Source organism: Lactuca saligna, chromosome 6 (genome assembly GCF_052625555.1).
Source record: "Lactuca saligna cultivar CGN05327 chromosome 6, ASM5262555v1, whole genome shotgun sequence".
Classification (NCBI taxonomy): Eukaryota; Viridiplantae; Streptophyta; class Magnoliopsida; order Asterales; family Asteraceae; genus Lactuca; species Lactuca saligna.
This window is the reverse complement of record NC_136422.1, coordinates 137,547,118-137,573,610: the sequence shown is the minus strand read 5'-3', so window position 1 is coordinate 137,573,610 and position 26,493 is coordinate 137,547,118. Positions and strand designations below refer to the sequence as shown.

Below are 26,493 nucleotides of genomic sequence, written 5' to 3'. Positions count from 1 at the left end.
TATATCCTTGTTCATACATTTAGTGTAACAAATATCTTCTTTTTCTTGGCTATGATCTGAGAAGCAAAAGTCCAAAACAAAGATAAAGGAAACACGATGAGTACGTGGGTGTGTGTGTCTATTGTGCCATCAACAAAAACAGACAACAAGAAAGGGGAGCCACACAACTTTTTGTTTAACTAAACTGAACCAACACATGAGGTAAAATACAACTAATCTTTATAGATCAATTAGGGTTTATAGATCTATAATATTTTAAATTTATGAACGATTCAAATTGTAGGATGATAATCAATCAACCTTGGATTCACAGGTTTTACCTGGTTTACTTTTATATAAAGTCATAAATTAAGTAGTGGAATTGGGAATGCCTCTTCAAAATATTTATATTTATAACAATAAACATGTATTATTCAACAAAAATATCATTATATCAAGGATAAAATTACATTGTTATTTGTAATGAAAGTTGCAAGCAATAAAAATCAAAAATAGTGATATTAATTGGTTTGGCACATATTTGGTAAAATTAGTTGGAAGTTAGTAGCTAGAAACTGTAGCTTTTGGCTTTTAATTGTGTAAAGTTAGATTAAAAAAAAAACAAAAGCTAAAAGCTCACAAAAGTTACTTGAAGTAGCTTTTGGATATGAATTTTTTGTTTAATAGAAAAGCTAAAAGCTCCTATCGCCAAGCATATTTTTTATTTTTCAGGTTTCTTGAAGCTTTTACAATCCCTTAAAAGCTACGTGCCAAATTCGCCGATATTATTACATTATTAGCTTCATAAAGTGGTTGGCATTAGTTGATAATGGCGGGTCAATTAAGTGATAAATGGGATATATGTGTTAATCTCTTAATGACTTGACCATATAATGGAATTAAGAATTAAAACTTTGATCATATTAGGTAGTAATGTCATGGGACATGACAGAAATATAACATATGATTTGACATAAACAAAAACATCAACAGAAATAGCTTTAGCTTGTGACTAAATGTTAGAAAATAACATCTACATTATTATACATCACCGCATTTTATTATAATACGTTCATTTTAATAGGAATCCAATGCCAAAAGTAAACATATGGTTATGTGATAGCTCATAGGTTAATATAGACAAAACTATGTGATTGGTCATTGGTCCATGTGGTTTGCCAAAACAAACTGATTTAGTATAACTATCGAAAACGCTACATGTTGGGTTTATTGTGTGTGTTGTAGAAGGGTTTTGATTTTGAAGGGGTTGAAGGAAAAATCGTTTGAAGGTCATCACATATATAGACACAAATTGGAAAACGTTTTGAAGGTTTTCCTAGTTTTGCATTTTGAAGTCATTTTAAAAATTCATTTTTAGTGGGAGCAGATGATGGTGTTGGTGATTGACGTTGTTCGAATTTTGAATTGTTTCTAAAACTAAAGTTGATTTCCAAGTATGTATGTGTTTGTCGCGTGGTGGTGGCGGTTTGGTAGTGGAGCGGCAAATGCCGATGGTGGCAATCGACAGTGATGACAAAGGGTGGTCATTGTTCTTGAATGTGTGTTTATAAAGATGCTCATGAATATGTATGCGCACATGAAGATGTTTTTTAGTATGTGTATTCATTAAGGACAAACCCACATGAATATTCATTAAGTGTTTTTTTATTTTTTGTTTTTTAATTAAAAAAAACAAACAAATAATGTATAACAAATAAAAAATGATAGTCATTTTATATGCAATAAAAACCAACCATATAGTAAATAAAATAACAAGGATCCAACATGTAGAGTCTGCGGTAGTTATACTGAATCAGTTTGTTTTAGCAATATATTTCAAAATAAGTATACACTTCAAGACTTGAAAAAAAAAAACGCTCTTACTATAATTCATTCTTATATATGAAATGAGAGCATGACTTTGTGAACCGGAAGATCACTTTAATTTCAAAAAACCTTTCCTTCATATCATTTTGTCTCACAAGGAAATCCTTCAAATTACATATTTTAATAAATTATCTATATGTAAAATATGATTAAAAAGAGTTAACTAAATTAGCAATTAAAGTCTTTCAAATAGATAGATTTACTATATGGTATGTGTCTAAAGACATAATATGACTCAAAACTACCTATTTACCAAACATTTTGGCTAATTTTAGTTTATTTGATGTCTCGTACTTCAATTGTCTTTCCAAGGTGTTTCTGACTTTAGCTAATGATCTAAATGTATTTATTAAACCATTACATTGTGTTATATATTGATTAGGTCTTACAAAAAGGAGTGCAACCTGTGGAGATAAAAACTAAAAAGTTAATTGTTCATTATTAGTTATTACTTTTGTTTTTCATTATACGGGTGTGTAATTAAATCTTTACATTAAATAAATAAAGCGAGTAGGATCGATGAGGTGACATAAGGTCCATAGAAGTCGATTTTTGTCTCCAATCTTAATGTTTATGATGAAAAAATAAGAATTCATAAAACCAAAAATGATTAGTTTTTAAATTTTTTATCATAGAATTCCACACGGGTCAAAAAGATATAGGTCCACAAAGATTAAACACATCGATAATTCTAACAAATTTGATAGAGAAATCCCAACTAGAATGCAAACAGATTTGGGGTTTGTAATTTTGTATAATTGCTTATGGTGGACCATTTTTCACACTTGGATTCTTTTAAAATTTAAGCAGTTGTGGCAAATTGGTAATTACGCTTTCCTATATTCTAAAAATCTTTCACAACGATTCCCTCTTCTTCACGCACCCAATTATTGTTGACCCTACATGTATTTTCTTGCATTCCCTCAACCTCACAAGTGTAATACTAGGTTTTATAATGTCGACTAAAGAATTAATATTATAAATATGACCATAAAGATTAAATTTCATTTGCGTTAGGTCAAGTAAATGAACTAAAACAAGCATTAAGACATTGACTTTTATTTCCATAGCGTAAATGACAAATTTGAGAGCAAACTACAACCTTCAATGAATGATATACACGTTTTACATCATTATTTTCATTTCTTCCTTAAAATGGCTTTACCTTCTTTTAACTCAACATCATTGAAAAACTACCTTCCTCAAGACGCAATAATCCAATAAACTCACCACTATGAGACTAATCATGAAATTTGTTTGTGTATGTGTGTGGCCTAAGTGTATATATATATATATATATATATATATATATATATATATATATATATATATGACCCACTCTCACTCTCACTTACTCACCCCTACAACAAGTGGTCTGTCTCTATTTAAACTTTAGCCACTATCAAAACTTTCATGTTTTGTGCTTAGGTGTCATAATGGAGGGTAAAATTGTAATTGATCTTCTTCCCCATCCCATCTATGATGAAGGTCTCTTTGCCAATGGTCTCAAGGTCTCTTTTCACTTTCTAAAATGTCAAATGCTTTTTTTCACCATGTTATACTACTGATATTAATATGAGAAAGCCTTTATAAATCGGTTGTATTTCTATAGGACTTAAGAAATGTGAAAGAACAGTTGTATTCAGCTGCAGATCATTTTGAAGATTCGTATTACAAGAATGATCAGAAACAAATGTGAGTGTCGTTTTTTGTGATATTTTTATCCACTTTTGTTATGTTTTTCTATTTGATTAGTTTTTTTGTTTTGCTTAAGGTTGTTTGAAAGCTTAAAGAACTACATCTCCAAATCTCTCATTAAAACCATAGACCATTTGGGGTCTGTCATGTATAAACTCAACAACTTTGTAGATCACAATGTCAACGAAGCTTCCAGACTAAACCTTCAACTCTTATGCATTGAACAGGTAATCTTTTTATAAAAATATATATTTTTTATAATTATAAACTTGTATTTTTTTTATATATTATTATTGCTTGCAGAGGTTACAAACATGTCAAGCATATGCTAACAAAGTTGGATTATATCAATACTTAGAGACTCCACATACACCCAAGTGTCCTAAGAAGTACACTCTCCCAGGTGGATTTTTATTTTTTAATTTTTAAAAAATTTTCATGAATCTTATTGAGATTTTTTCTAATTATTGCTACAGAGAATTGTGTTTTTGAAGGAAAGGCTGAGTCATTTGGTGTAAGGTAACATATATATACATACATATATATATATATATATATATATATATATATATATATATATATATATATATATATATAATAAGTAAATCATATGTAGGCATTGTCGTTATAAGAAGTTACCTTTGTAACAGCAGAAAGGGGTATTCTGGACAATTCCCACCGGGTTCGGTTGACTTTTCATTTAGGAAGGCTGCATTGAACAAAAGAATAGGTGAGCAGAAACAAAGTTCTTTCCACTTTCCACTTTCCAGTTTGATAATATATTTTTTTTAAAAACAATTTTTTTATTTACTAATTAAATTCACCTGAAAAACCAGAAAAACGATCAAGATCAATTTCACCAAATCAATTCCGGATTAAGCGATCAGAGTCTGCATCTTGTGTTCATCGATCCATGAGTCCAAACATATCAAGAAGATCTTGTTCATCGTATCCACAAAGAGAAAGTCCAAAAGATATGGAAGCCTACTCTAAGAAAACCAGAAATCTTTTCAAAATGTTGCTAAACATGTACAAGTCAAAGAATAAGGCGTAAAAAGATCCTGAAAAGCGTACAACTTAATTTGTTTCTATCGATGTTTTGCTAATCATTAACCAAAAATAAACAATTTGGTTCTTTTCCTTTTGGGGGAGTGGTTTTGTGAGAAAAGTGGGGTCTAGTCAAATCCAAGATCAAAACTTGGGAAGTCTGCATTTCTTGAGTTTGTATTCTTGAAATCATTCGGATCATTGTAATCATCAACTGGTTTGCAATTTTCCTCATTGCAAATTGCCACGTCAGAAGTACTAGTATATGAGTCTTTTTGCTTCTCTATTTCACCACTTTCTTGAGTAGTAGGTCTTTTTAGAATGGACAAAATCGAACGTGCTGCTTAGAAAAAGAAAAAGAAAAAGAAAAAGAAAAAGAGAAATGAAGATAACACCCAAATTTTAGTGCAAATCCAAATAGAAATTGAAATAGGGATCAATTATATACCATCACGTAAAGGCTTGTTGTTTAAGATAGTTGTTGATACAGCTTCATCTTCCAATTGCAAAGCTCTTTTTGGAGGTTTTTCTACAAATATAACATATAAATTTACAAAGGATAACTTCATAACCACATGATAAACCAAAAGATAAAAACAAGTTACAATTTAACCAAAAAGCAACCCCTGAAATAAATGGAATGTTAATTCATATTACACAACATAATTGGTATCATGCATCAAGATAATGATTGGTATATGCAGTAATCAGATATGTGGAATGGAATTGGAGCATTATGATGGAAAGTGAAAATCATATTTGTTTGCCACATAGGAATGGAATGGAACATTTATCATGCAATGTGATGCATTCCATGATGGAATGGAATGATATATCATGGTTATAGATTATTTTATTTAAAAAATCTTTGATAACACCAATATCTTTAAAATTAAGTTTAATTACATTGCTTTTTTTTATTCTTTTAAGTCTACTTCAAGATTCCATGGTATATTTAATTTAATTTATTTTTTTATTTGTGTAAACAATTTTTTTAAAACGAAAATAAACTTTTTTTACTACGTGAAATATATATATAGTCTACATTTGAAACGAACATGAAATACTTTTATATGTCATTAACTTAGCAATGCAGTTGATTAAAGTTTATTTGTATAAAATAACATTTTTTCTTTATCAATCAATTTAAATTCATTTAGTTTTCTAAATGTACATAACAAACAAGATGTTTGAATGACTTATTCCATTCCTTCAAGGCAACCAAACATGATAATGGAATGTAATCATCCATTCCATTACTTTGTTGATTTTATTCCATCATACCAAACAGACTATTAAATCTTACCATCAAATAGAGGTCTGTTAGCTGGGATTCTCTTAGATAATTTGATATTCTCTACATCTTCATTTTCCAATGTAGAAGCTTTCCTTGAACTTTCCCCTACACATTTAAGCCAATAACAGAATAACAGATCATCATCCATAGTTTCATGTAATTTCACACAACTATGACACTAAAGAAATATAAAATCTACCTTGAGAACATTTCCTTTGTTCACCAATTTCCACCAAGTAATGTGACATGTTGAATAAACTTCCACTGTTGATGCCTTCAGAGAGTTTAAGGTATCTATGTGACAATATTGTTCCATCTTCTGCTAACAAAGTAGCCTCCTGTGATGATATCCTCCCATTGGTAAACAAAAGAGATAGAAACATGTTTGTATAATAAAAATGACAAATTTGACCTCTCTCCCTTGTGATCCACAACTTGCAAGTTTTAAGACACCATCATGGAACTTCTTGGCCTTTTGGGTTATTTGTGTAGTGTACATCACATTCCACTCTAATTGAAAAAGACAACGATAAATCATAATAATGCAATAGACATAACAGAACATTGTGGATGCTTAAAGTCAATGAGAAATGTGCCTTGCAGAAGTCAAATAATGTATAGAACTGACCTTTTAAATCTGTTTTTGTGAAAGACATGTTTGTTTCATGTTTCTTGAACTCTGAATTTACATAACAATGACATAAGATAAATAAGATTCACCAAAAAAATGCAACAAAATGAATAGATGAACAAACCAGCAAGATGCTCATTATGATTCTTGGAAGGCATTGTGTTCTGTTTATAGAAATTTCTTCCATCAGCATCTGTATCTTTGAGAGGTTTATGGTCTCTGAGTTCTATAATGTCAACTATATGACCATCAAATTTCATTGATTCGCCAGCTGTAATAGTTTCCTCCTTTTTAAGGAATCTGCTGTCTAATTGTGCCCTTGTTTCATCATACAGAATCGCCTAAGGGAAAAAAAAAAAAAAAAAAAAAAAAAAAGTATGAAAATGTGTAATTTTGTTTGGTGAGTATGCAAAAATGTGTTGAAATTTAACCTGCCTCCCCCGCAACCCAGAAATTAAAACTTTTAAGATTCCATCGTGAAATTTCTTGGCTTTTTGTGTTAATTGAGTAGTGTATAAGACCTGCCATTCTAATTGGAAAAAAGAAAATGGAATCAGCAATGTGAAAACAATATGCAACTATTTCAGAAATTGTTCATTTAGAAAACAAACCTGTTGAATCATCTTTAGATGTGTCTGGAGAACAATACTTCTTGACTTGACGTTTCTTGAACTCTGATATCATGAAGGTTAACATGAGTGCAATGGCACTTAACATTGTTAAGTTACATGATTATGAATGTAATATAACTAACCTCTGATAATTTTCTGTGATGGACTCAGATTGATTGATGGTGTTTTACCGATTCGTGAGCTAACCTTGTTGGTTTCTAAATGAGAAAATAGAAGCATGAAAATGTGTAGTATTTAGTTATATACCAACTAAACATCATAAAAACAAGTTGTTATGCATCAACTTCTGCAATATATGATAGATAAGGGCAATATGAGAAATTCAACAAATAAAAGGACATTAGGGGCAGTTTAGGTATTTTATATTATTTAGTATAAGTAGAGGGTAGTGGGCAGGCAGTGAAAATCTATCTTTGGAGTGAAAACTGGAATTTATTCCTATCTAGAATCAGCTATCCTATCTTCAAACTTGTAATCATTTGGTATTATAGAGTGTTTCTCAATCGTTATTAGAATCTTTTGATTGTTTTATGTTATTGAATCTGTTCTTATAAGTCCAGTCTATAACAAATGGTATCAGAGCATTCATCTGGGATAAGGGTTGGAGATAAAGGAGGCAAGGATGCTGGAGGAGCTCAACTCAAGAGGGTTGAGTTGCTTGAGACAGAATTAGGGCATTTGTATGCTCGAATGGAGAATCAAGGACATCAGATCCAACAGAACGCTGAATCCATAGCCTCTCTTCAGTTGAAGATGGATCAAAAGTTTGAGGAGATGGATCAAAAGTTTGAGGAGATTTTGGGTGCCATAGCCAAAAGTCGACCAACAATCAACAATGAGAAGAAAACCGTTAAGGGGGAGCCTAGCAACACGCCGGTTCTATCCATGGAGGAAGCTCCAAGGGTTTACAGTGGAGTGTCGCACACTGATATAGGAGGTCGTTCCGCCAGTGGAGGCGGCGGCTATATTACCGGAGGCGAATACAGAGGAACGACCAACCGGAGATTTCACAAACCTGAGATTCCCTTGTTTGATGGAACTAACACAGAGCAGTGGATTTGTAATGTGGAAAGGTCTTTTTGCTCGCATGAAGATGAAGAAACAATGGAAGCTGCCGTGGGGGCTCTAGAAGACGACGTCCTACTGTGGTATGAATGGGAGCATCGAAGACGATCCATTAGAGATTGGCAAGAGATGAAGAGCTTGATTCGTCGTAGATTCAAAACACCCACGTCATCACTTCCGGGAACTGGAAGCAAGGAACAGAGAAAAGAGAGATTCGATTTTGAAGCAGGAAGGAGCAGTTGGGGATCGCCGGAAGCTTGTCGCGTATTCTCAAGCCGCCGCAACAGTAACGGAGTACAACCCTAACATGACAGCTCCGTTAATAGAAGTAACGGACGAGTGTTACCTAGGTCATCGAAGGAATGGGCTAGGAAATAATGAGTGGGCCAAAATTAGATCTGTGGGCACACAATGGAATCAAACAGCAGGAGACTGGCCCATGAATGTTAAAGAGAAATCAGGCCCAACTGCAGTTAAACCTACGACAACAAAAGTAACCGAGTCGGCATTGATATCACCTAATCGTACCATCGCCTCGCCCTTACCGTCGTGTCACAATTCTTCATCTTCCTCATTCTATCGAGAAAGCTTGTCTACAGATAATGCATTAAAGAAGGGTAAGGAAATTATTCACACTAGCATTGACATTATCGGACATGTCGACTCCAGCAAGTCTACAACCACCGATCACTTGAGCTACAAGCTGGGAGGTATCAAGAAGGAAGCCTTCAACCTATTCAAGGATGGATACGGTTGCATCACAACAAATGAACTGGGAACACTTATGAGATTACTTGGGAAAAATAGAATTGAAGTTGAACTTCAGGATATGATCAATGAATTCAAAGCAGCAGGTAATGGAACCATTGATTTCTCAAAATTTCTAAACCTGAGAACAAGGAAGATAAACACTCAAAGGGGTGCAGTTTTCACAAACATAAAGAATAATGTTAACAAGTTAGCTAAATGGACCACTCCACTCGTGACTAGTGCTCACATGGTGAAAATGGGTTATACAACCAGGGTTCATCCTTGTGATCATTTTGATCAAGTGATATTGGCAATGGTTGGGAACAAGCGGAAGGGAATTGCTGGTCAGATCGGAACAAACCTTGTTGATCAGTTTACCCCACACGAAAAGGTTCTACTGTTACCATTGAATCTTAAAATAGTAAAACTCAAAGAAAAGCTCACAACCAGCCGGAAAAAACAAGCATCACTTGTGATGGAGATAGAAGATAAAAACACTTCATTTATAGGGTCACGAGAATGGATTGGTGCCTTTGAGGTAAGTTGTGTTTTGGATAAACTCATTTGTGTAAGCTACAAGTTCGAAGATACCATATCAGGGGATGAATTAACCGAAAAATATAGAGAATTCGTGATGAATTTTGAGATCCCGGGAACATCATTCAAGATTGATGGCAAGGTTCTTGCATATATATATTTTTTGGAACTGATTACATTGAATCAAGTGGAAATTGTGTAATGTTAATAGTTGACCCTCCAAACTTACGTCATGGGTTTGAGGAATTAAGCATCCATCAGTTGGGAGCTCTCCTTGACCAATCAAACCTAACAACTAAAGAATATAGAGTTGTACACCGAGCAAAAGAAAACATACTTACATGTGGTAATTCCCATATAGTTTTAAGTCAACGGTTTGAAAGACGGATAATTGCAGATCCAATTGAGAATTATAGAGAGCTGAGAATTGGGAATCCATACATGACTTATTTGCAGGCTCAAGGGTGTATTTGGGTTGGTTCAAGTCCTCAAGTTCTGAATCGTGTGAAGGATATAGTGGATAGACTAATTGTGGTTACTGAGGATCTAGAAAGCTATTTTCCTCCTTCAAGGAGAGGGGTTGGAATGATAGAATGTGTTTATGTAAACAAGAATTTTGATCTGATTGCAAGTGGTGGTGACCGTTCATCTGCTGTGAATCTGATACAACTCACTGGAAAGGGGCATACAAAGGGGGTTTCTGCAATTTGGTTCTCTGCGAAGCATTGTCACTTGATTTTGTCAACTGAGAAAGATAACAAGGCCAATATTTAGGAAGATTTTAATTCAAACATGTATGAGGAATGGATAGAGGTTAAGGTTACTGATCCCATGAAGTTGATGATATCTTATTTGGAGTATGTGGCAGAGACGTCCCTCACATTAGATTTAGTGGAGCAAGTGAGTGGGACGTATGTAGGGATTGATGATCATGGCAAGGCAAAGGGCAAGACAAAGAGGTCACCAGGGAGCGTTTGGATGCTATACACCATTTCTATCCACCTTGAGGACAAGGTGGTTCTTTTGGGGGTGGGGTATTGTTATGCATCAACTTCTGCAATATATGATAGATAAGGGCAATATGAGAAATTCAACAAATAAAAGGACATTAGGGGCAGTTTAGGTGTTTTATATTATTTAGTTTGTTATGTCAGATAGTATAAGTAGAGGGTAGTGGGCAGGGAGTGAAAATCTATCTTTGGAGTGAAAACTGGAATTTATTCCTTGGAGAGTAGCTATCTCGAATCAGCTATCCTATCTTCAAACTTGTAATCATTTGGTATTATAGAGTGTTTCTCAATCGTTATTAGAATCTTTTGATTGTTTTATGTTATTGAATCCGTTCTAATAAGTCCAGTCTATAACACAAGTGGAGTTATTGTTTAGCTTACTACTGTTGGACATGTGAGCCTTATCAGTAGTATATTTGTCTCTTTGAAGAATCAAGTTTGGAATGGGTTTACTATCTCCATGAGGATCACCAATGTCAACAAGATAAGCACCAAGTGTTATTGTTTCACCCAATTTAACAACATCATCAAGCTTCACAATTTTGCTATCCAAAAGTTTATCGCAATCGTCATATAGCTTAACCTGTTAGAAGACTGATAAAAGTGAAAAAAGTGGCAATGCTCTTTAGATATGAGGTAATTGATCAGTTGTTAATATCACCCATAGCAATCACTGTACTCTTTTTCTTTTAAGTGTTCTATTTGAAAAGGTATATAATCTCATAGGAACCAGAAGTCCAAAATATAATTATCTTATGGTGTTATAAGAAACTTGCAGATTCTTGCAGTGACACTAGCAATAGAAGTGGGCTATGCTATTGTAGTGTTATGAACAAACCATACTTTTCTATCATCTGGAAATGAATTTCTGAATAGTTTTTATATAGAATCTCTCGAAATCAATATACATAAATTATGTATCATGTGAAAGCATAGATAGATTTACTAATTCTGCATCTACACCACTGCTATCTGTAAATTGGCAACATATATGGATTTTTTGTGGTCTAACAAAGCACTCGAAGTATCAAAAACCATCATATGTTCTCGTTGATTTCTAAAGAACAGTAGGTGTAGCTGTTGACTTGTTAGTCGTCGACTTGTTTCATAACGTTTAACATATATCACGTCATCAATTCGGCTGTTACAGATAACTTATCTGACTATAAAAGCCAAAATCACTATTAGGAAGTCAAATTCAGGTCGATTTTTCCAGATGAGAGGATAAGATGTAGACAAAACTTAAAAACAAAGTTCGAATCAAACAGACAGTAGAACGAATGAACGATCATCACGATGATTAACATTGTGTGTCCTCGCACGCAATTAACCGACACAATAAACAAATTAAGTGTATGATGCGAAAGCAACCTTATGACTAGATGATTGAACATCTAAGAATCCGTCTTGATAAACTTTACGCTTCTGTTTTATGTGCTTCGTGTAGGTCACCGACCATCTCGTTACATCATCCGCCATTTTTCCTCTTTTTTCACTGCTTGTTCTTGTATGAATAACGATAATCCAAACTTTCAAAAGCTAGAATTCGATTGCATCAAATTGAAGCCAGAATTTCAGAATGAATGAACAATTCGACTTGAATTTGTATATTTTGTAATGGCGGGAAACTGATAAAAATGTTGGTGTGAAAGAGATTCGTCGTCTACTTCGTCATTCGGTAAATGGATTTTGGCCGGATAGGCAATGACCCATATCTGACTCTCGACCCGGTCTGATAATCTAGGATTTTTTGTGGTCTAACAAAGCACTCGAAGTATCAAAAACCATCATATGTTCTCGTTGATTTCTAAAGAACAGTAGGTGTAGCTGTTGACTTGTTAGTCGTCGACTTGTTTCATAACATTTAACATGTATCACGTCATCAATTCAGATGTTACAGATAACTTATCTGACTATAAAAGCCAAAGTCACTATTAGGAAGTCAAATTCAGGTCGATTTTTCCAGATGAGAGGATAAGATGTAGACAAAACTTAAAAACAAAGTTCGAATCAAACAGACAGTAGAACGAATGAACGATCATCACGATGATTAACATTGTGTGTGCTCGCACGCAATTAACCGACGCAATAAACAAATTAAGTATATGATGCGAAAGCAACCTTATGACTAGATGATTGAACATCTAAGAATCCGTCTTGATAAACTTTACGCTTTTATTTTATGTGCTTCGTGTAGGTCACCGACCATCTCGTTACATCATCCGCCATTTTTCCTCTTTCTTCACTGCTTGTTCTTGTATGAATAACGATAATCCAAACTTTCAAAAGCTAGAATTCGATTGCATCAAATTGAAGCCAAAATTTCAGAATGAATGAACAATTCGACTTGAATTTGTATATTTTGTAATGGCGGGAAACTGATAAAAATGTTGGTGTGAAAGAGATTCGTCGTCTACTTCGTCATTCGGTAAATGGATTTTGGCCGGATAGGCAATGACCCATATCCGACTCTCGACCCTGTCTGATAATCTAGGTTTCGGTTTTCAACAAGGGTTTTTGTCATAAAAGACCCCGAATTTACATAAAAAATCGGTTATGCTCAAATCGAGTTTTTTTTGCAACAGATGCCTAACACTTATCCCTCATGTTTCATTTTAACGTTTTTTACGGGTTCCTCTTTACCAACCAATTACATCCCCCCTTTAACCCCCAAACATCATCGTCTTTTGTTAACATCGATCTAAAGTCTTTCCCCCGTCTTCTACCCTAAGCATATGTAAAATGTCAACTTTGTCTGCCAAATCAAGCTTCCACGGTGGTCCAACATCGAGAAAGAAAAGAATAGTTAGATGTGGTTGTGGAGATGTATGCAAGGTATTTGTTGCTCGAACACCTGAGAACTATGGAAAGAAGTTTTACGGGTGCCCTAATTACAAGGTAAACAATTTGCCCTAATTTGTAAATTTCTTGAGAAACCTTGAAAAAAGGTATGTAATTCATACAAATTATTGTTTTTTTTTCTAAGTGGAAGAAGAGGATTGTGGTTTTTTCAAATGGTACAATGAAGAAGATGGCCACATTATCGACCCAACTCACACGAAGCAGGGGTAGGGGCATGGACCGTTGAAGACTTTGGTGGAAATAATTGTAGGTCTCTTAGTTCTTATTTTTGTAATGGTGGCAATAGTTGTTTTGAAGATGTAAATCATTTTGTATTGGCTTTTGGTAGAATGTTTGGATCGACTTGGCTTTTGGTAGAACGTTTGGATTGATTTTAGATGCAAATGGAAGTACAATGTTGAAATTGGTTGGTAACTGTTGTTTTGGATGAAGATTTTAGATACAAATTATCTGTGAAATGCAAATGGTAAACTACAATGATGAAATAGCACAATGATGTGAAATGGTAAAGTACGATGAACTCGTACAATGTTGTGAAATGGTAAAATACAAATTATCTGTGAAATGCAAATGGTAAGCATAACAAACATATGGTTCATAATATAGATTAAATTGCTAAATGGTAAAGTACAATGCTGAAAATAGCTAACTGTAATTACAAATGGTACATAATATAGATGCAAATGGTATGGATAAAAAAACATAATATAAAATAACAAACATATTATAACCATAATGGGGGGATTCATTACATCATATTCATGTACCACTACAAAATATTATAAAAGATCAACTAACATATACCATCCATCCATTTGTACTAGGGCTTATGGTCTGTATTTTTTCCATGTTTCTCAAGAAGTCACCTTCAACACAACTCATTGCACAAGCCCATAACAACTTCTTAAACTCTAATCTCGATAAAGATTTATTAAAAGTTGCATAAATGTGTCTAGCACATTGCCTGTGCTCCATATGTGGCAAAATAACCTTAACATATTCAAGTAAACCCTATGAACAAACATATTATCTTAGTATTTATAACCATATTGAAATAATCAAATTGAAATATACTATAATTATAAAGGAACTTACTTTATGTTGATCATAAATAACAACCAAATCTACACCAGTACCAAGGTCAAGATCATCCTTCGGAAGCTCCATAAACCAAGTCCAATTATCCTTCTTTTCCACATCAACAACAACCCAAGCTATTAGGAACACATGGTTATTAGCATCTTTACCTATGGCTGTGAGTAATTCACCTTTTTCCTGGCCCTTTAGGAAGCATCCATCCAACCCTATTACCTTCCTACACCCTATTTTCCAACAAACACTTAAAGATTTGAAACATATGTAAAACCTTTTAAAATAATTCTTATCATCTGGATTGTTAGTAACACCAACTTTGCATGTAAACATAGGGTTTGATCTTAATAACTCTTGGGTATAATCCCAAATTTTTGCATAGTGCTCATTTAATTTACCCTCAACCAGTTCTTTTGCCCATTGTTTTGCCCTTCTAACCTGTCCTATAGATACCACACATCTATATATTTTTTTGATGTCACTTATCATCTCCCTAAGTTTAACTTTGGGCTTATTTGCTATCTCAGTAACATAATGTCTTCCAATCCATTCCGGGGTAACAATAGACCTAAATTTAAACACTCTAGAACAAAGATGCTCATAATTTATTGCCTTAACCTGGAAGGTTTTGTCATTGTACATCCAATCTGCATAAAGTCTAAAAGGGCATTTATTATCTTCATGTACCTTACCACATCTGGCAACAATTATTCTATTGTCACTCTTTTGAAAGTATATTTGGTACCCCTCCATTTACTGCATAGTTTGTCACACATAATTTTAGTTGTGCAGGTGATTCGAACACGTCCCCTAACTTAGGTTCAATCTTATCTCACCTAACATTTGGATCATGTATTATATAGTTGTTTGTCACTTCTTCCTCTGCATCCTCATCATTTTGCAAATCATTACCATGGTCCACTCGATCTTTCACCTCATCAGTCATACTTGCATTTCTAATGTTCGCATCACAAAGTAAAATGTTAAGAAAATGATCCTTACATTTATCAAGCCTTGATACAAACTCCTGTTGTGGTTCATGATCCATGTAAACCTTGTGCAGCTCAAAATTCATCTCATTTAACCCAAAAAATGGCTCGTAAATTCCAAAAAATGGGTCGTCGTAACCATCGTCTGAAGAACCCATTTCTAACCCCTACTGTCACAACTTGCAATTTTGCTAGGAAATTATACGCCCATGCAATCATTCACCTAGGGTAATAACTTGTACTCTAAGTGAATACTATACTCTATTCTCATCCAAATATATTTCATATGCTCAAATAAGAGTTGAAAACCCTAGACATCCCGGTTCAAGTTCACTATGGACTAGGATTCTCTTATTGGGCCTAATGGACCAATAAACCTTCAACTTGAATATCTTGGGCCTAGAAACCCTAGTTGGGCTCTAAATAGACCACATTCATAAAACTTTAGCATTTTGGGCCATGTGAGCCTAAAATAATCCATCTTATCTCTAATGAGCCTTGTTGGGCCATAAAAGATTTCATTTGCCCCAATGGGCCGAAAATTTATTTTTGGGCTTCATAATTTCGAGTAAGGACCAAGATAAGGCCCAAACTCCTCCATGATTACTCCATTTCGGCCCAAGTGTGTAAAAATAAATAAATATCTTAACAAGGAGGACCAAACTAATCTAAACATGACACCTCATTATTGTATGGAGGATAACCAAGTCTAATACACATCATGTATCTATGTATTTCCCATGTTTCCATGCAAAAAAATATCTCCTTTCTCTCTCCCTTCTTAATCTCGGCCTAAGGCCATTCTCCCTCACCAAAAATCATTCATGTTTCCTTTCACTCCCAAAAACCTCAATAACTCCTCCATTTTCTCTATAAACCCGTGAGTGGGTGTGTGTGCATAAGAAAGTTCATCAAACTCACATGCTAGGTAAGTTACTTCACCCTCAAGTTGTATAAATTCATCTATGATCAAATCCTCCTAGAAACATCACAAATCTCTTGATTATCCTACTAGAAACATCATAGTTTTGAGGATCCTCTCAAGAAGCAAGCTAGGCCGAAATCTCTCACTTTCTTCATCCAAAAACCGAACCATCAACTCCAAGGTGAGCTTCATACCCCCTATTTTCTGTTTTTATGAGTTTTGTGGGGGGGGGGGGGGGGATACAAGTGAAAGTGTAGATCTATATATGTTTTGTATGCCTTGTATGATTTCTATGCTTATATGTGTGTTTTTGTGTGTTATAATGTTGGATCTAGCCTTAAAACCCCTAAAAACCGAGATATACTTTATGATTAATGATACTAGCATCAAGTATATTTCTACATACAAAGTGTTCCAAGAAAAATAGCTAAATGGCTTAATAACATTTTATTTGGACTAAAAACGCAATTTTTGGACATAAAATGATAAAAATATAAAGTTAAAGGGTCCAAAATGTCATATCACGAATTCTGATGGATGAGGAGTGTCAAAACAGTTTCAATGAAATATTTTCTGAAAATATACTCATTTGGAGGATTAAAAATATAAATTTCAAGCTTAATGGGCTAAAAATGACAATTTCAGCCCAATAGGGCCCATTATGCGAAATTTTCTGTTTTGGAGGGCCAAAACTGTGTTTTTCTGTAAAACAGTGGACTATTAAGGTTCCAAGTACTTTTCAAAGGTTTAAAATGCTTTTCCAATTTAAAAAAGGACCAAAGTTGCAAAATTTTTCCAATTTGGGCCAAAATTGTAAAAACTGCGAAAAAGATGGGCTATAACCGAGAAAACTGCAATTTCAGGGACTTAAATTGTTTTCAATGAAAAATATGCTGAAAAATATTAATTTCAATAATTTTTGGTGTAAAATGTCAAGAAAAATGATTTAAGGACCAAACCGGAAAATTATTTAATTAGAGGGTTGAAAAGAGTAAATTTTACAAACAATGAGGGGCTAAAAACAGAAAACTTTCAAGGCTAATTCAATGCACGCAACTTGATTAAATATTGGGACCGCGACTACCTACGTAATACCATACACAACAATACCAAAAATCGTTGTTAAACGAATTGATTCGGTCTCGAATCAGTAACAATTCGAAAATACTAACACGACAATAACTCGATTCATACACGAAAACATTTGGTAATTCAATATACACGTGAGAGTGCACAGACGTCTACGCACCATCTTTGGGCCCCAAAGTGTAAAATCTTGTTTGTTGGGCCTAGCTAGCCCAATGACCTGATCTTAAGGCCCGAAGACTTCTACCTTACGAGTTGTTGGGTCTTACATGATCTGACACAGCGTAAAAGGACTTTCAATGGCTTATATACTATTGGTCCCCAAGGGTCCTATGGTATTGCTAGTAAAGTCGGTATTTTATGCGAGGCGGGTCAAGGACCCCTCGTACCCTTTTTTTTTATCCCCAACCGGTTAATGGAGTCATCGTGGTCTTCGTGCCCTTTTTCTCTTCGGATGTGGGACTACAAGAAGTCAGGGCGGTTGGATGACGTGATTAGTACGGACGACGCCTACGGGATTGTTAGTATAGTTATAAACGGGTCGTTTGTGTAACGCGTGTTTATAGCAATTAATCATGCGCAAAAATAATCCGACGTCGCCTGGACTTAATGACTTCGCGCGCTACAATGGTTTTATTTTAACTTCATGGAATCCAAGGAATTAGGAAAACATCGGGTTTTCCTAGGGTTTTTCAATACACACGATTTTCAAAACGTACACAATTTTGATGAACATTTTTCTTACAACTATAGAAACAAACAAGCATACCTATGGATCTTCACAAATGTTTTCAAAAGCTCTTTTCAGAAAATATCGGATTTTCTGGTGGTTTTCAAAACGATACAAAACATTGTTTTTCAAATACCGCTTATGAACTCACCAACATTTCATATGTTGACGTTTTTCAAAATACTTGTATTCTCAGGTAACAGATAAAGTGAAGGAAGAATTGTACTCAATGATGTTTTGCTGTGTGTTAATTAGTATCGAACAATCTACTTTTGAGAATGTAATGTTTTGAGACAATGTAATGGATGTAAACACTATCAGTTGTAATATTCAAATGTTGGTGACGAATGATGTTATGTTTCATGTATATTCATTGTGATGGTATTCAATTAAGTCACAACAGCTCCCGGACGTTTCCGCCGTCTGGTTCGGGGGTGTGACACCTACTCAATCGCAACCATAATCATGAAAAACAAGTAACTAATGGAGATGATTTCTCGTAAAAGCCATGATCATACCGTAATTTCTTACCTCTTGAAACATACCCCTACTCAATCACAACCATAATCATGAAAAACAAGCAACCGGATGGAGTTTAACGTTTGAGTTCCTATTACCCACGTCTAAAGAAGTAGTAGCATGGGAGGGTACTAGTCAAATGGCCGATTGTCTTCATTTAGAAAAAACCGTTTTTTTGTCAAACCAGTACCGGTTTCTAACCGGTTTGTTTAAAACCGCCGGTTTTTTACGGTTTGCCAAACAAGCGGTTTTTAGGGCATTTGAACCGGATTTGTTACCGGTTGAACCGGCCGGTCTGGTCCGATTTTCAAAACAGTGCAACTCAACTCATACCCTTCACAGAAGGGTTTTGGGGCAAGAAACTGGCCTGACTCACCGAATCCCTCAATGTCCAAATCTATTCTGACGATTTCAGTCAAGCACAAGGCATCCAGGACCCAGATCTAACCTCCTAGGGCCGGAATAACACGCAAAGCTACTACCTTTGCATCCATACATGGCCCTTTTTGCTAAAAAGGCCATAACAACCTCTTAAACTTTGCATGGGGAGTTCTAATGGCATAAAGCTTCCACCTTTATGCCTTAACCACTCTAAATGCTCTCAGATCTAAAAGGATCTATGCATGGGATGTCCAAATCCCACAAGTAATCATTCTTGGTCCAAAAACTTCATAAAAAGGGCTATAAAGAGATAAAACAAACTAAAAGTCAAGATGAAGACTTGATTACCAATAAGTGCAGCAAATGGGGTGTATCTTCTGGATCTACTCCTTCCTTCTTGAACCTCCAACCTTCTTCTTGTTCTTCCAAGCTTCAAGAATGCTCAAAGTCTCACAAAATGGCTCACAAACTCAAGGGAGGCTCTAGGGTTTCGTTCTGGTCTTGAGAGAGCATTTAGGAGGCTGAGGGAATGGGAATGACATGCTTAAATAGGGCACCAAGTCCCGAAATTAGGGTTTCCCAACCCAGACTAGACTCGCCGAGTCAGTCCCTCGACTCGCCGATTCGGCCACTTAATTCGCGACACGGAACTCGCTCCCACTCGTCGAGTTCTTCCTTGGACTCGATGATTTGACTCCTTGATTTAGGGTTCTCCCTTCCTTTCTTGGTCTTCTGAATTTGGGGTGTTACAGAAAGTGGTCGCGGTCGCGGTGGAGCAACCGGAAGACGTACCTCCAACATGGTGGACTGCGGAGGAGGAATACGCATTGGCGATGGTATGATGCGGGACATCAAAAAATCCAACGCAAGGAAACGATCTGAGAAAAGTTGTTTTTTGGGAAGATGTGATCGGAAAATTTCTGACAATTTTGAAGAAGGATGCAAATTATTGCAATCATGATATGTTGAGTAGCAAATAGATTAAAATAAGCAAGAAGTGCACTAAATGCAGTTTCGTCTACAACAAACTTTCCTCGCACAAGCAAAGTGGTGCGACCGATTTTGACGTTTATAGAGCGGCTAGGGACCAATATCATGTCGAGACCGGTCACTTTTTCGAGCACGAAAAGATTTGGAAGATTGTCAAGGAATACTTAAAATGGAATAAAACAGACACATTTACGGAACAACAATCGAAGAGGTCTCGCGACGTTTCGAACGCACGCACGAACATCAATCTTAATGCGGACACGGATGAGATACTGAACGACTTCAACGACATTGAAGAGATCTCCCCACCTCGACGACTGATAGGTCGCGACAAAGCGAGGCGAACTCAACAACATGCAGAGGAAGGTGAAAGTAGACGTCGAGAGCAAGCGGAAATGAAACAAAAATTTGACGATCACAACGAAATCGCGCATAAAAGATATGACTTACAACGGGAGCATTTGAAGGCCATTCATCGTGAAGCCGAGGAAGATCGCATTGCGAAGGATTTGGCAATTCTTCAAACTAGCGAGGAGAATATGCCACCGAGACGATTGGAGGTGCACCGAAAAATAAAGGCGAAGATCGAGCGGAAATACATAGGCAAAGAATAGTGTATCAGTTTTATATTTTTAAATTTATTATGTTTTGGTCAATGTTTTTTTTTCATTGTAATGTCGTTTTTATTTTTAAAATAGTATGTTTAATTAACTATTTAATTTAATTATGTTTTATTTAATTTATATGTTTTTTTTAAAAAATATTATGACATAAATTAAAAAAATAAAACAAATTAGAAAAATGGTTTAGGTCATTTTTGGTCACCTAACTTTTGGTTTTGTGCTCATTTGGTCACTTAATTATTTTTAAGTTTTAAAAGGTTATTAAACTTTTGACTTTGTGTTCATTTAGTCACTTAACTTTTGGTTTGGTCACATTTAGTCACCTAAGTTTTAGATTTGTGCTCATTTAGTCACATAAATTTTAAAATTGTGCTCATTTAGTCACTAAACTTTTAATTTTTTTAAAAAGTTTAGTGACTAAATGAGCACAATTTTAAAAGTTTGGTGACTAAATGTGACCAAAACAAAAGTTAAGTAACTAAATGAGCATAAAACCAAAAGTTTGATGACCTTTAAAAACTTAAAAAGAATTAAGTGACCAAATGAGCATAAAACCACAAGTTAAGTGACAAAAAATGACCTAAACTCTTAGAAAAATAGAAATTAAAAACATAAAAAAAAGAAGAAAATGATAGGTGTTATCACATGTTATTTGGTGTTGTCATTTCCACATTGGGTGTTATAACACCAAAAATATGACTAGGATGATGAGGTCGAAACTTTTGGTGTTATAACATGTAATAACATATTGCTCGCACCCAATAGTCTTAGACTCTATTTTGTGTGATAGTTCGAAAAACCAACTTATAAATAAGTTAATTTAAATAGTTCATCAAAAACTAGTTATATGTTATAGTAAGTTATTTTTATGATTATACCAACCATTAAATTAACGATAAATGCTTATCACCATAAGGGTGACAAGGGTGACACTTGAACAAAGAATATAGTTCATTGGTGTTTTTTTTTTAAAAATGATTTACTTGGATGATTTTTTTTGTAAAGACCAAATTTGAATGATGTTTTTAAACGATTTTTAACATAATTACCTTTATAAGTCATTTTCCCTTTATTCATTTGTTTTTACTTTTAAGGGCAAGTAGCAAACATGTCCATAATGGTTGATGCCTCACAACGTTAGAAATATTGAGCCTAAGATAATACAAAAACCATACAATTACTTGCCTAATCTTCATCTATTCCCATGTCTCAACCTTGGATTTTCCTTCGACATGTCATTTCTTCATTAATGATGTCGCACAAATGGAATACATGTTCAATGGTGTTTAGTCCATTCAATGAAATCTGTTCACGTTTGTATATTAAAATCTTCCAGAATAGAGCTCAAAGACATACATACTCGTAATGATTCCTTTATGTAAAAAAAAATAGCATCAAAATATAACATCAATCAATTAATCAAGATCCAGCAATCCCACATTTTTTTTAACAAAACAGTGAAAATTGAGTACAATTTCAATGCAGAATTTTATGTTTTATTAAAATCACAAACTACCAATTCCTTTTTATATATTAACTAATAAAGACATCAACAAGGAACATTCATTCTTCTTCAACAACAACACTGATCTCACCCTTCTCCAGAAGATCATAAAAAGCCCTTGTTTTTCTCTGCTCATTCCAGTGGTGCATCTTCCACAAACCACCAGCAGCCAACCCAAGCACCGCCCCAATCACCAGCTCCTTCACCACACTTGGCCCTTTCAACACCGGATGAGCCACCCTTCCACCACCCATTATTATACTTTCTACTAAAAAAAAACCTGTAATCTGAGGAAAAAATAGTAACAATCACAATAGTAAAAAAAAAAAAAAATGCAAATGTGTTATTATTATGGGAAAATAAATGTATGTAAAGATTAAAAAAATCCGCAATGCGAAAGGCAAGTCAATTTGGTTCTGTTTTGATTGATTTGACTTCTTTCTGGATTTGTTTATGGTAATGGAACTAAAATTTTGGATTTGGGTTTCTTCATTTCACATGTGTCGACACAACCCTAACTTTTTACAAATTCCTCAATTTTAATTCTACCAAAAGAAAAAAGATTTACAGAACAAATTAATTTCCTGTTACACAAACGGATAGTGCTATTTATACGTTCGATTCACATGTCTTCAATGAAGAATGAAGATAAAACAATTACAAATGAGTTAACAACAATCAATCAAGTTGATTAACAAAGCCACAAAGCCAAAAACAGTATGACTAACTAACTCCACAATATCATGATAATCGTAACAATAGCAAATTTTAAACAAAAAAAGATGAAAAATCAAGCATGCACGAATCTACGATTTTAACGGATCTACTTGTTTCTGATTTAAATCTTTGTTTCCTAGAGACAAAAACATGCTGAGAAAAAAAGTTGACGGAAAATTTACCGGAGACGACGACGACTGGCGGACGTTTTTCGCCGTTCGCTTGCCCTACGGATGCGCCTTCTGTGACGAGTGATTTTAGTTTTTGACTTTTTGTTTAGTAAAGTTACGGGTCTAATTTAACGAAAGAAAATTTGCATTAACACTCCTTGTATTTTGTTATATTTTCAAATCAGTATATAACTTTCTTATTTTGGACAGATGGATCCCGTACGTTTTAGTTGAGGTATCATATAGCCCCTTTGTGGTTTCTTTATTATTTAAAACTTCTTAAAATGAACAAAATTGGCATCGGGCTTAATATGACCTAATGTTTTTGTTTAATTTATAAACGTAATTCTAAACAAATATCATTTTCTTATAACAATACACATATAACATTTTTTGTTTTGGTTTTAGTCGATTCAACTTGTTTTAATCGATGTAAATCATATTTAATTGCTATTGCTTTATTTCATAAATCATGTCACATTTCCAACCCTATATGAAAACAAGTCAATTTGGCTTCTATGCAACTCATACAGGTAAAACTGAATTAAGAAGCCATGTCAAAATGTATTTATATATTTATAACCTCTAACATTATATTATTATATATTTTATGCAAACATGGTTAAAAACTTAAAATATATAAATCTAGAGATATGTAATATGCAAAATCTTAAATCTCTACATATCCATATTCCATTTCCCATGTCTAAGAAATTACTTGGTGTAAATTAGAACCAATGAAAAGGGGTCCAAAATCCAAATATTTTTTTAAATAAACAATAACATGTTATATAACTAAAGAAAAAATAAAGTTATCTCTTCTTTTTGCCACCCTTTCCAGATTTAGAAGGTCCAGTGGTTGACGTGGCAGCAGGCTCCTGTTTCTTTACCCTGCCAGGGTGTCTTGGAACCAATTCAGCAACATGAAGCATCAGGTGTTTTTCTGCAATTCAAAATTTCATAATTAACATTAGCATGTTTGTATGGATAAAATGTTGTAACATAAGGTTTGTTTGTTTTTTTTATGTATGAGATTAAATTACCATTTTACCCTTACACTCCAAAAAATATTCATCGATTTTGGTTAATGTCTTAATACATTAAACCAAGTTTTCTGGCTTAACCTATTAACTCATTCTGTCCAGATGAAGTAAAAAAGAAACAACTATTTATAGTTGTCTAGATTAAGTGCTTAACTCATTAAGCCCATTTACTCAAGAAACAACTATTTTCTTCATATCTTATGATGTTAAAATATTAGGGTTCCTATTTCCACATTTATACTGGGTGTTGCACAGACTTTACATTCATTAGTCAAATGATCATACAACAGAAGCAAAAAACAGGAACAAAATGGAATAAAACTCAGAATTTAAGAGAAATCAATGCTTACTAGATGAGATAGCTTGGTTGTATAAACTCCCATCTGACCTTTTCAGAATGAACCTCACCCTTCCTACTTGCATGAAGTCCCGTGGATATGCCTTATCAAGCTTTATAAAAATGAATGTGAATTAGAACCCTAGATTACAACAGTTAATTTAATAAAATAGCTCCTTATACTTGATAAGTGCTACAGAATGTTGATATGTTGCTGTTTCTGTTAACAAATTACTATTCTTCATATGAATATGGATAGAAAATCAACCGATCCATGTTTGGATCTTTCAATCAAGTTGTAAGGATATTGATACCAAATCAACTTGTTGATGTCATGAATAAAACCTCAACATTCTAATCAATCATTCTTAAAACGTGAAAATCGAGTTCACCTTAAAGTTGAATGTAAACTATTCGATATCAGAAGTAGAATTATAGCTTCGTGTAAAAGAAAATTCAGAGTGAAGTCGAGAAAACCTCAATAGCGAAAGGAATTTTCAGGTGGCTGCAACAATCACCGATTTCTACCGCGGTAGGGTTTTCGCATGCTTTTGCTGCGCAGATTCGTCTACCTTCAGCTATAGTCTTCTTCGAGTTTATGTAAACAGGATATAATATATTCCATTTTTTGAAATTAGGCGTCTCTCCATCCATAATTTTCTGTTACCAGCCTAATCGCAATCAGAAATCTGAATCGATCGTATAAAGATAGTTACTAAATACAGATCCTTAGGAAAGACACGATCAACGACATACCTTTTTCCGATTGGACGCCGATCAAGGACTTTAAGAGGGAGTAGCCGGAGACGGCAATGTGGTCCACTTCCGGCGAGAATCCGAGAAATGGGACAAGGCAGCTGCAAAAGCAAAAACTGTCGTCGAGAAAGAAACTGCTAATACCAAAAGGCTAAAAGCCCAAAATGTTGGACTAATAAGATAATATAAGAGGCCCAATTATAAAGGTATAACAACAGAGTACCACTGTAACAGGGTGTTTGGATTAGTTTTTTATTCCTAAAAGCTAAACTAATATTTGGTATAAAATAACCATATGATGCTTCATCGAGTTTTTGCTATTTTGATTGTTCATTTTATGTATATAAGGAGTTTTTGTCAAAAGTACTTATCATTTTATCGGTATATATTTCTAAAATAGTCTACATTAAAGAAACAAATCATAGTCAAACTAAATTGACCAATTATGTTTAGTTTAGAGGTGCACAAAAATAGGATCTCTAATCCTAATAAAAACCTCTCCTAAATTACACTTGTCAAACTATTAAGCTACAAATTTGACACGTGGCATCACAATAAACAATAACCAAAAAAAATTCCTGCCCATGTACACATTCAGAAAAAGTAAATCAGTCAATTTAGCAATCCATATCCAAAATAAATTTAAAATTCAAAATTCCTTATTCAATATTGAAGATATTGAAGATTGAAGATCACGATCCTGTATCCCTTAATTTCAGCAACCGAAATTTATGCCTGTCAATTATCCTCCAATCTTCTGATCTTCTGATTCAAATATACCGTAGATAAATCCCTGAAAATCAGGTTCAAAATAAAGGCATATGCATATATCAGTTTATATAATAATAAATCGGTTTTACTATCACTTAGTATTATATTTCACACATTCTTTGACGGCATTCTCTGTGAGCTCTGATGACTTCCATGGAACAGGAAAAACTAAGCACAATCGATGATAATAATAAAAGGTTTGTGTTTCATTTCTATTGCCACTCATCTATATCTTTTAATCATTAATTAAGATGTCTATATTTCACTGTCTATATTTCAATTTCGATCTTTATGAATTATCTATACTCAAGAAATTGATGTTTATGTAACGAATATTCATCTTTTGCAGCTTTTTTCATAACTTATTCATTTAAAACAACTTTTGATAAGTACAATGCTTAAATATTCATCTATTTTTTATGTTTTTGACTCATCATTTTAATTTTGCGGAAAAACAGTTTTACA

At 34.1% G+C, this 26,493-nt stretch overlaps 4 protein-coding genes across 8 annotated transcripts; 1 reads left to right on the top strand and 3 right to left on the bottom strand.

The window, feature by feature from the left end:
- Nucleotides 1–3,220: 3,220 nt before the first annotated feature.
- On the top strand, nucleotides 3,221–4,897 carry LOC145001535 (protein ABIL3-like). 2 transcript variants are annotated; one of them, XM_078960906.1, is made up of 7 exons: nucleotides 3,221–3,377; nucleotides 3,479–3,561; nucleotides 3,641–3,791; nucleotides 3,868–3,967; nucleotides 4,041–4,083; nucleotides 4,218–4,294; nucleotides 4,401–4,897. In XM_078960906.1, the coding sequence occupies exons 1-7, from the start codon at nucleotides 3,303–3,305 to the stop codon at nucleotides 4,616–4,618; spliced, it is 747 nt and encodes a 248-aa protein (XP_078817032.1). In that variant the 5' UTR covers nucleotides 3,221–3,302; the 3' UTR covers nucleotides 4,619–4,897. The 2 variants fall into 2 exon arrangements, with proteins under 2 accessions (XP_078817032.1, XP_078817031.1); XM_078960905.1 differs by having other exon boundaries at nucleotides 4,215–4,294.
- On the bottom strand, nucleotides 4,555–8,349 carry LOC145001534 (uncharacterized). The gene is made up of 11 exons (XM_078960904.1): nucleotides 8,187–8,349; nucleotides 7,294–7,368; nucleotides 7,151–7,213; nucleotides 6,971–7,068; nucleotides 6,664–6,880; nucleotides 6,537–6,587; nucleotides 6,321–6,418; nucleotides 6,108–6,246; nucleotides 5,918–6,013; nucleotides 5,060–5,140; nucleotides 4,555–4,951 (listed from the first exon to the last, which is right to left on the bottom strand). Exons 1-11 carry the CDS (start codon nucleotides 8,347–8,349, stop codon nucleotides 4,740–4,742), a joined length of 1,293 nt encoding a protein of 430 aa, XP_078817030.1. The 3' UTR covers nucleotides 4,555–4,739.
- A 13,796-nt stretch (nucleotides 8,350–22,145) lies between these two features.
- LOC144999623 (cytochrome c oxidase subunit 5C-2) lies at nucleotides 22,146–23,260 on the bottom strand. 2 transcript variants are annotated; one of them, XM_078958749.1, is made up of 2 exons: nucleotides 23,134–23,260; nucleotides 22,146–22,521 (listed from the first exon to the last, which is right to left on the bottom strand). In XM_078958749.1, exon 2 carries the CDS (start codon nucleotides 22,486–22,488, stop codon nucleotides 22,294–22,296), a length of 195 nt encoding a protein of 64 aa, XP_078814875.1. In that variant the 5' UTR covers nucleotides 22,489–22,521; nucleotides 23,134–23,260; the 3' UTR covers nucleotides 22,146–22,293. The 2 variants fall into 2 exon arrangements, with proteins under 2 accessions (XP_078814875.1, XP_078814876.1); XM_078958750.1 differs by having other exon boundaries at nucleotides 22,146–22,514; nucleotides 23,134–23,235.
- A 522-nt stretch (nucleotides 23,261–23,782) lies between these two features.
- Nucleotides 23,783–25,414, bottom strand: LOC144999854 (signal recognition particle 19 kDa protein-like). 3 transcript variants are annotated; one of them, XM_078959011.1, is made up of 4 exons: nucleotides 25,258–25,414; nucleotides 24,979–25,161; nucleotides 24,515–24,614; nucleotides 23,783–24,064 (listed from the first exon to the last, which is right to left on the bottom strand). In XM_078959011.1, exons 2-4 carry the CDS (start codon nucleotides 25,153–25,155, stop codon nucleotides 23,934–23,936), a joined length of 408 nt encoding a protein of 135 aa, XP_078815137.1. In that variant the 5' UTR covers nucleotides 25,156–25,161; nucleotides 25,258–25,414; the 3' UTR covers nucleotides 23,783–23,933. The 3 variants fall into 3 exon arrangements, with proteins under 3 accessions (XP_078815137.1, XP_078815139.1, XP_078815138.1); XM_078959013.1 differs by having other exon boundaries at nucleotides 24,979–25,190; nucleotides 25,258–25,407; XM_078959012.1 differs by having other exon boundaries at nucleotides 24,979–25,172; nucleotides 25,258–25,407.
- Between the last annotated feature and the right edge of the window lie 1,079 nt (nucleotides 25,415–26,493).

Bases quoted from the DNA above. Each gene is read 5' to 3' on its own strand.
- LOC145001535 (XM_078960905.1), top strand. From the start codon at position 3,303: ATGGAGGGTAAAATTGTAATTGATCTTCTTCCCCATCCCATCTATGAT. The intron at 3,968-4,040 runs GTGGATTTTTAT...TTATTGCTACAG, and splicing joins TAAGAAGTACACTCTCCCAG to AGAATTGTGTTTTTGAAGGA. The intron at 4,295-4,400 runs GTGAGCAGAAAC...CTGAAAAACCAG, and splicing joins TGCATTGAACAAAAGAATAG to AAAAACGATCAAGATCAATT.
- LOC145001534 (XM_078960904.1), bottom strand. From the start codon at position 8,349: ATGGATCGTCTTCGATGCTCCCATTCATACCACAGTAGGACGTCGTCT. The intron at 6,588-6,663 runs GTTTGTTCATCT...ATGTAAATTCAG, and splicing joins TCATAATGAGCATCTTGCTG to AGTTCAAGAAACATGAAACA. The intron at 6,014-6,107 runs GTAGATTTTATA...TTAAATGTGTAG, and splicing joins ACAAAGGAAATGTTCTCAAG to GGGAAAGTTCAAGGAAAGCT.
- LOC144999623 (XM_078958749.1), bottom strand. From the start codon at position 22,488: ATGGGTGGTGGAAGGGTGGCTCATCCGGTGTTGAAAGGGCCAAGTGTG.
- LOC144999854 (XM_078959011.1), bottom strand. From the start codon at position 25,155: ATGGATGGAGAGACGCCTAATTTCAAAAAATGGAATATATTATATCCT. The intron at 24,615-24,978 runs GTTTTCTCGACT...ATTTTTATAAAG, and splicing joins AAATTCCTTTCGCTATTGAG to CTTGATAAGGCATATCCACG. The intron at 24,065-24,514 runs GTAAGCATTGAT...TTTGAATTGCAG, and splicing joins CAACCAAGCTATCTCATCTA to AAAAACACCTGATGCTTCAT.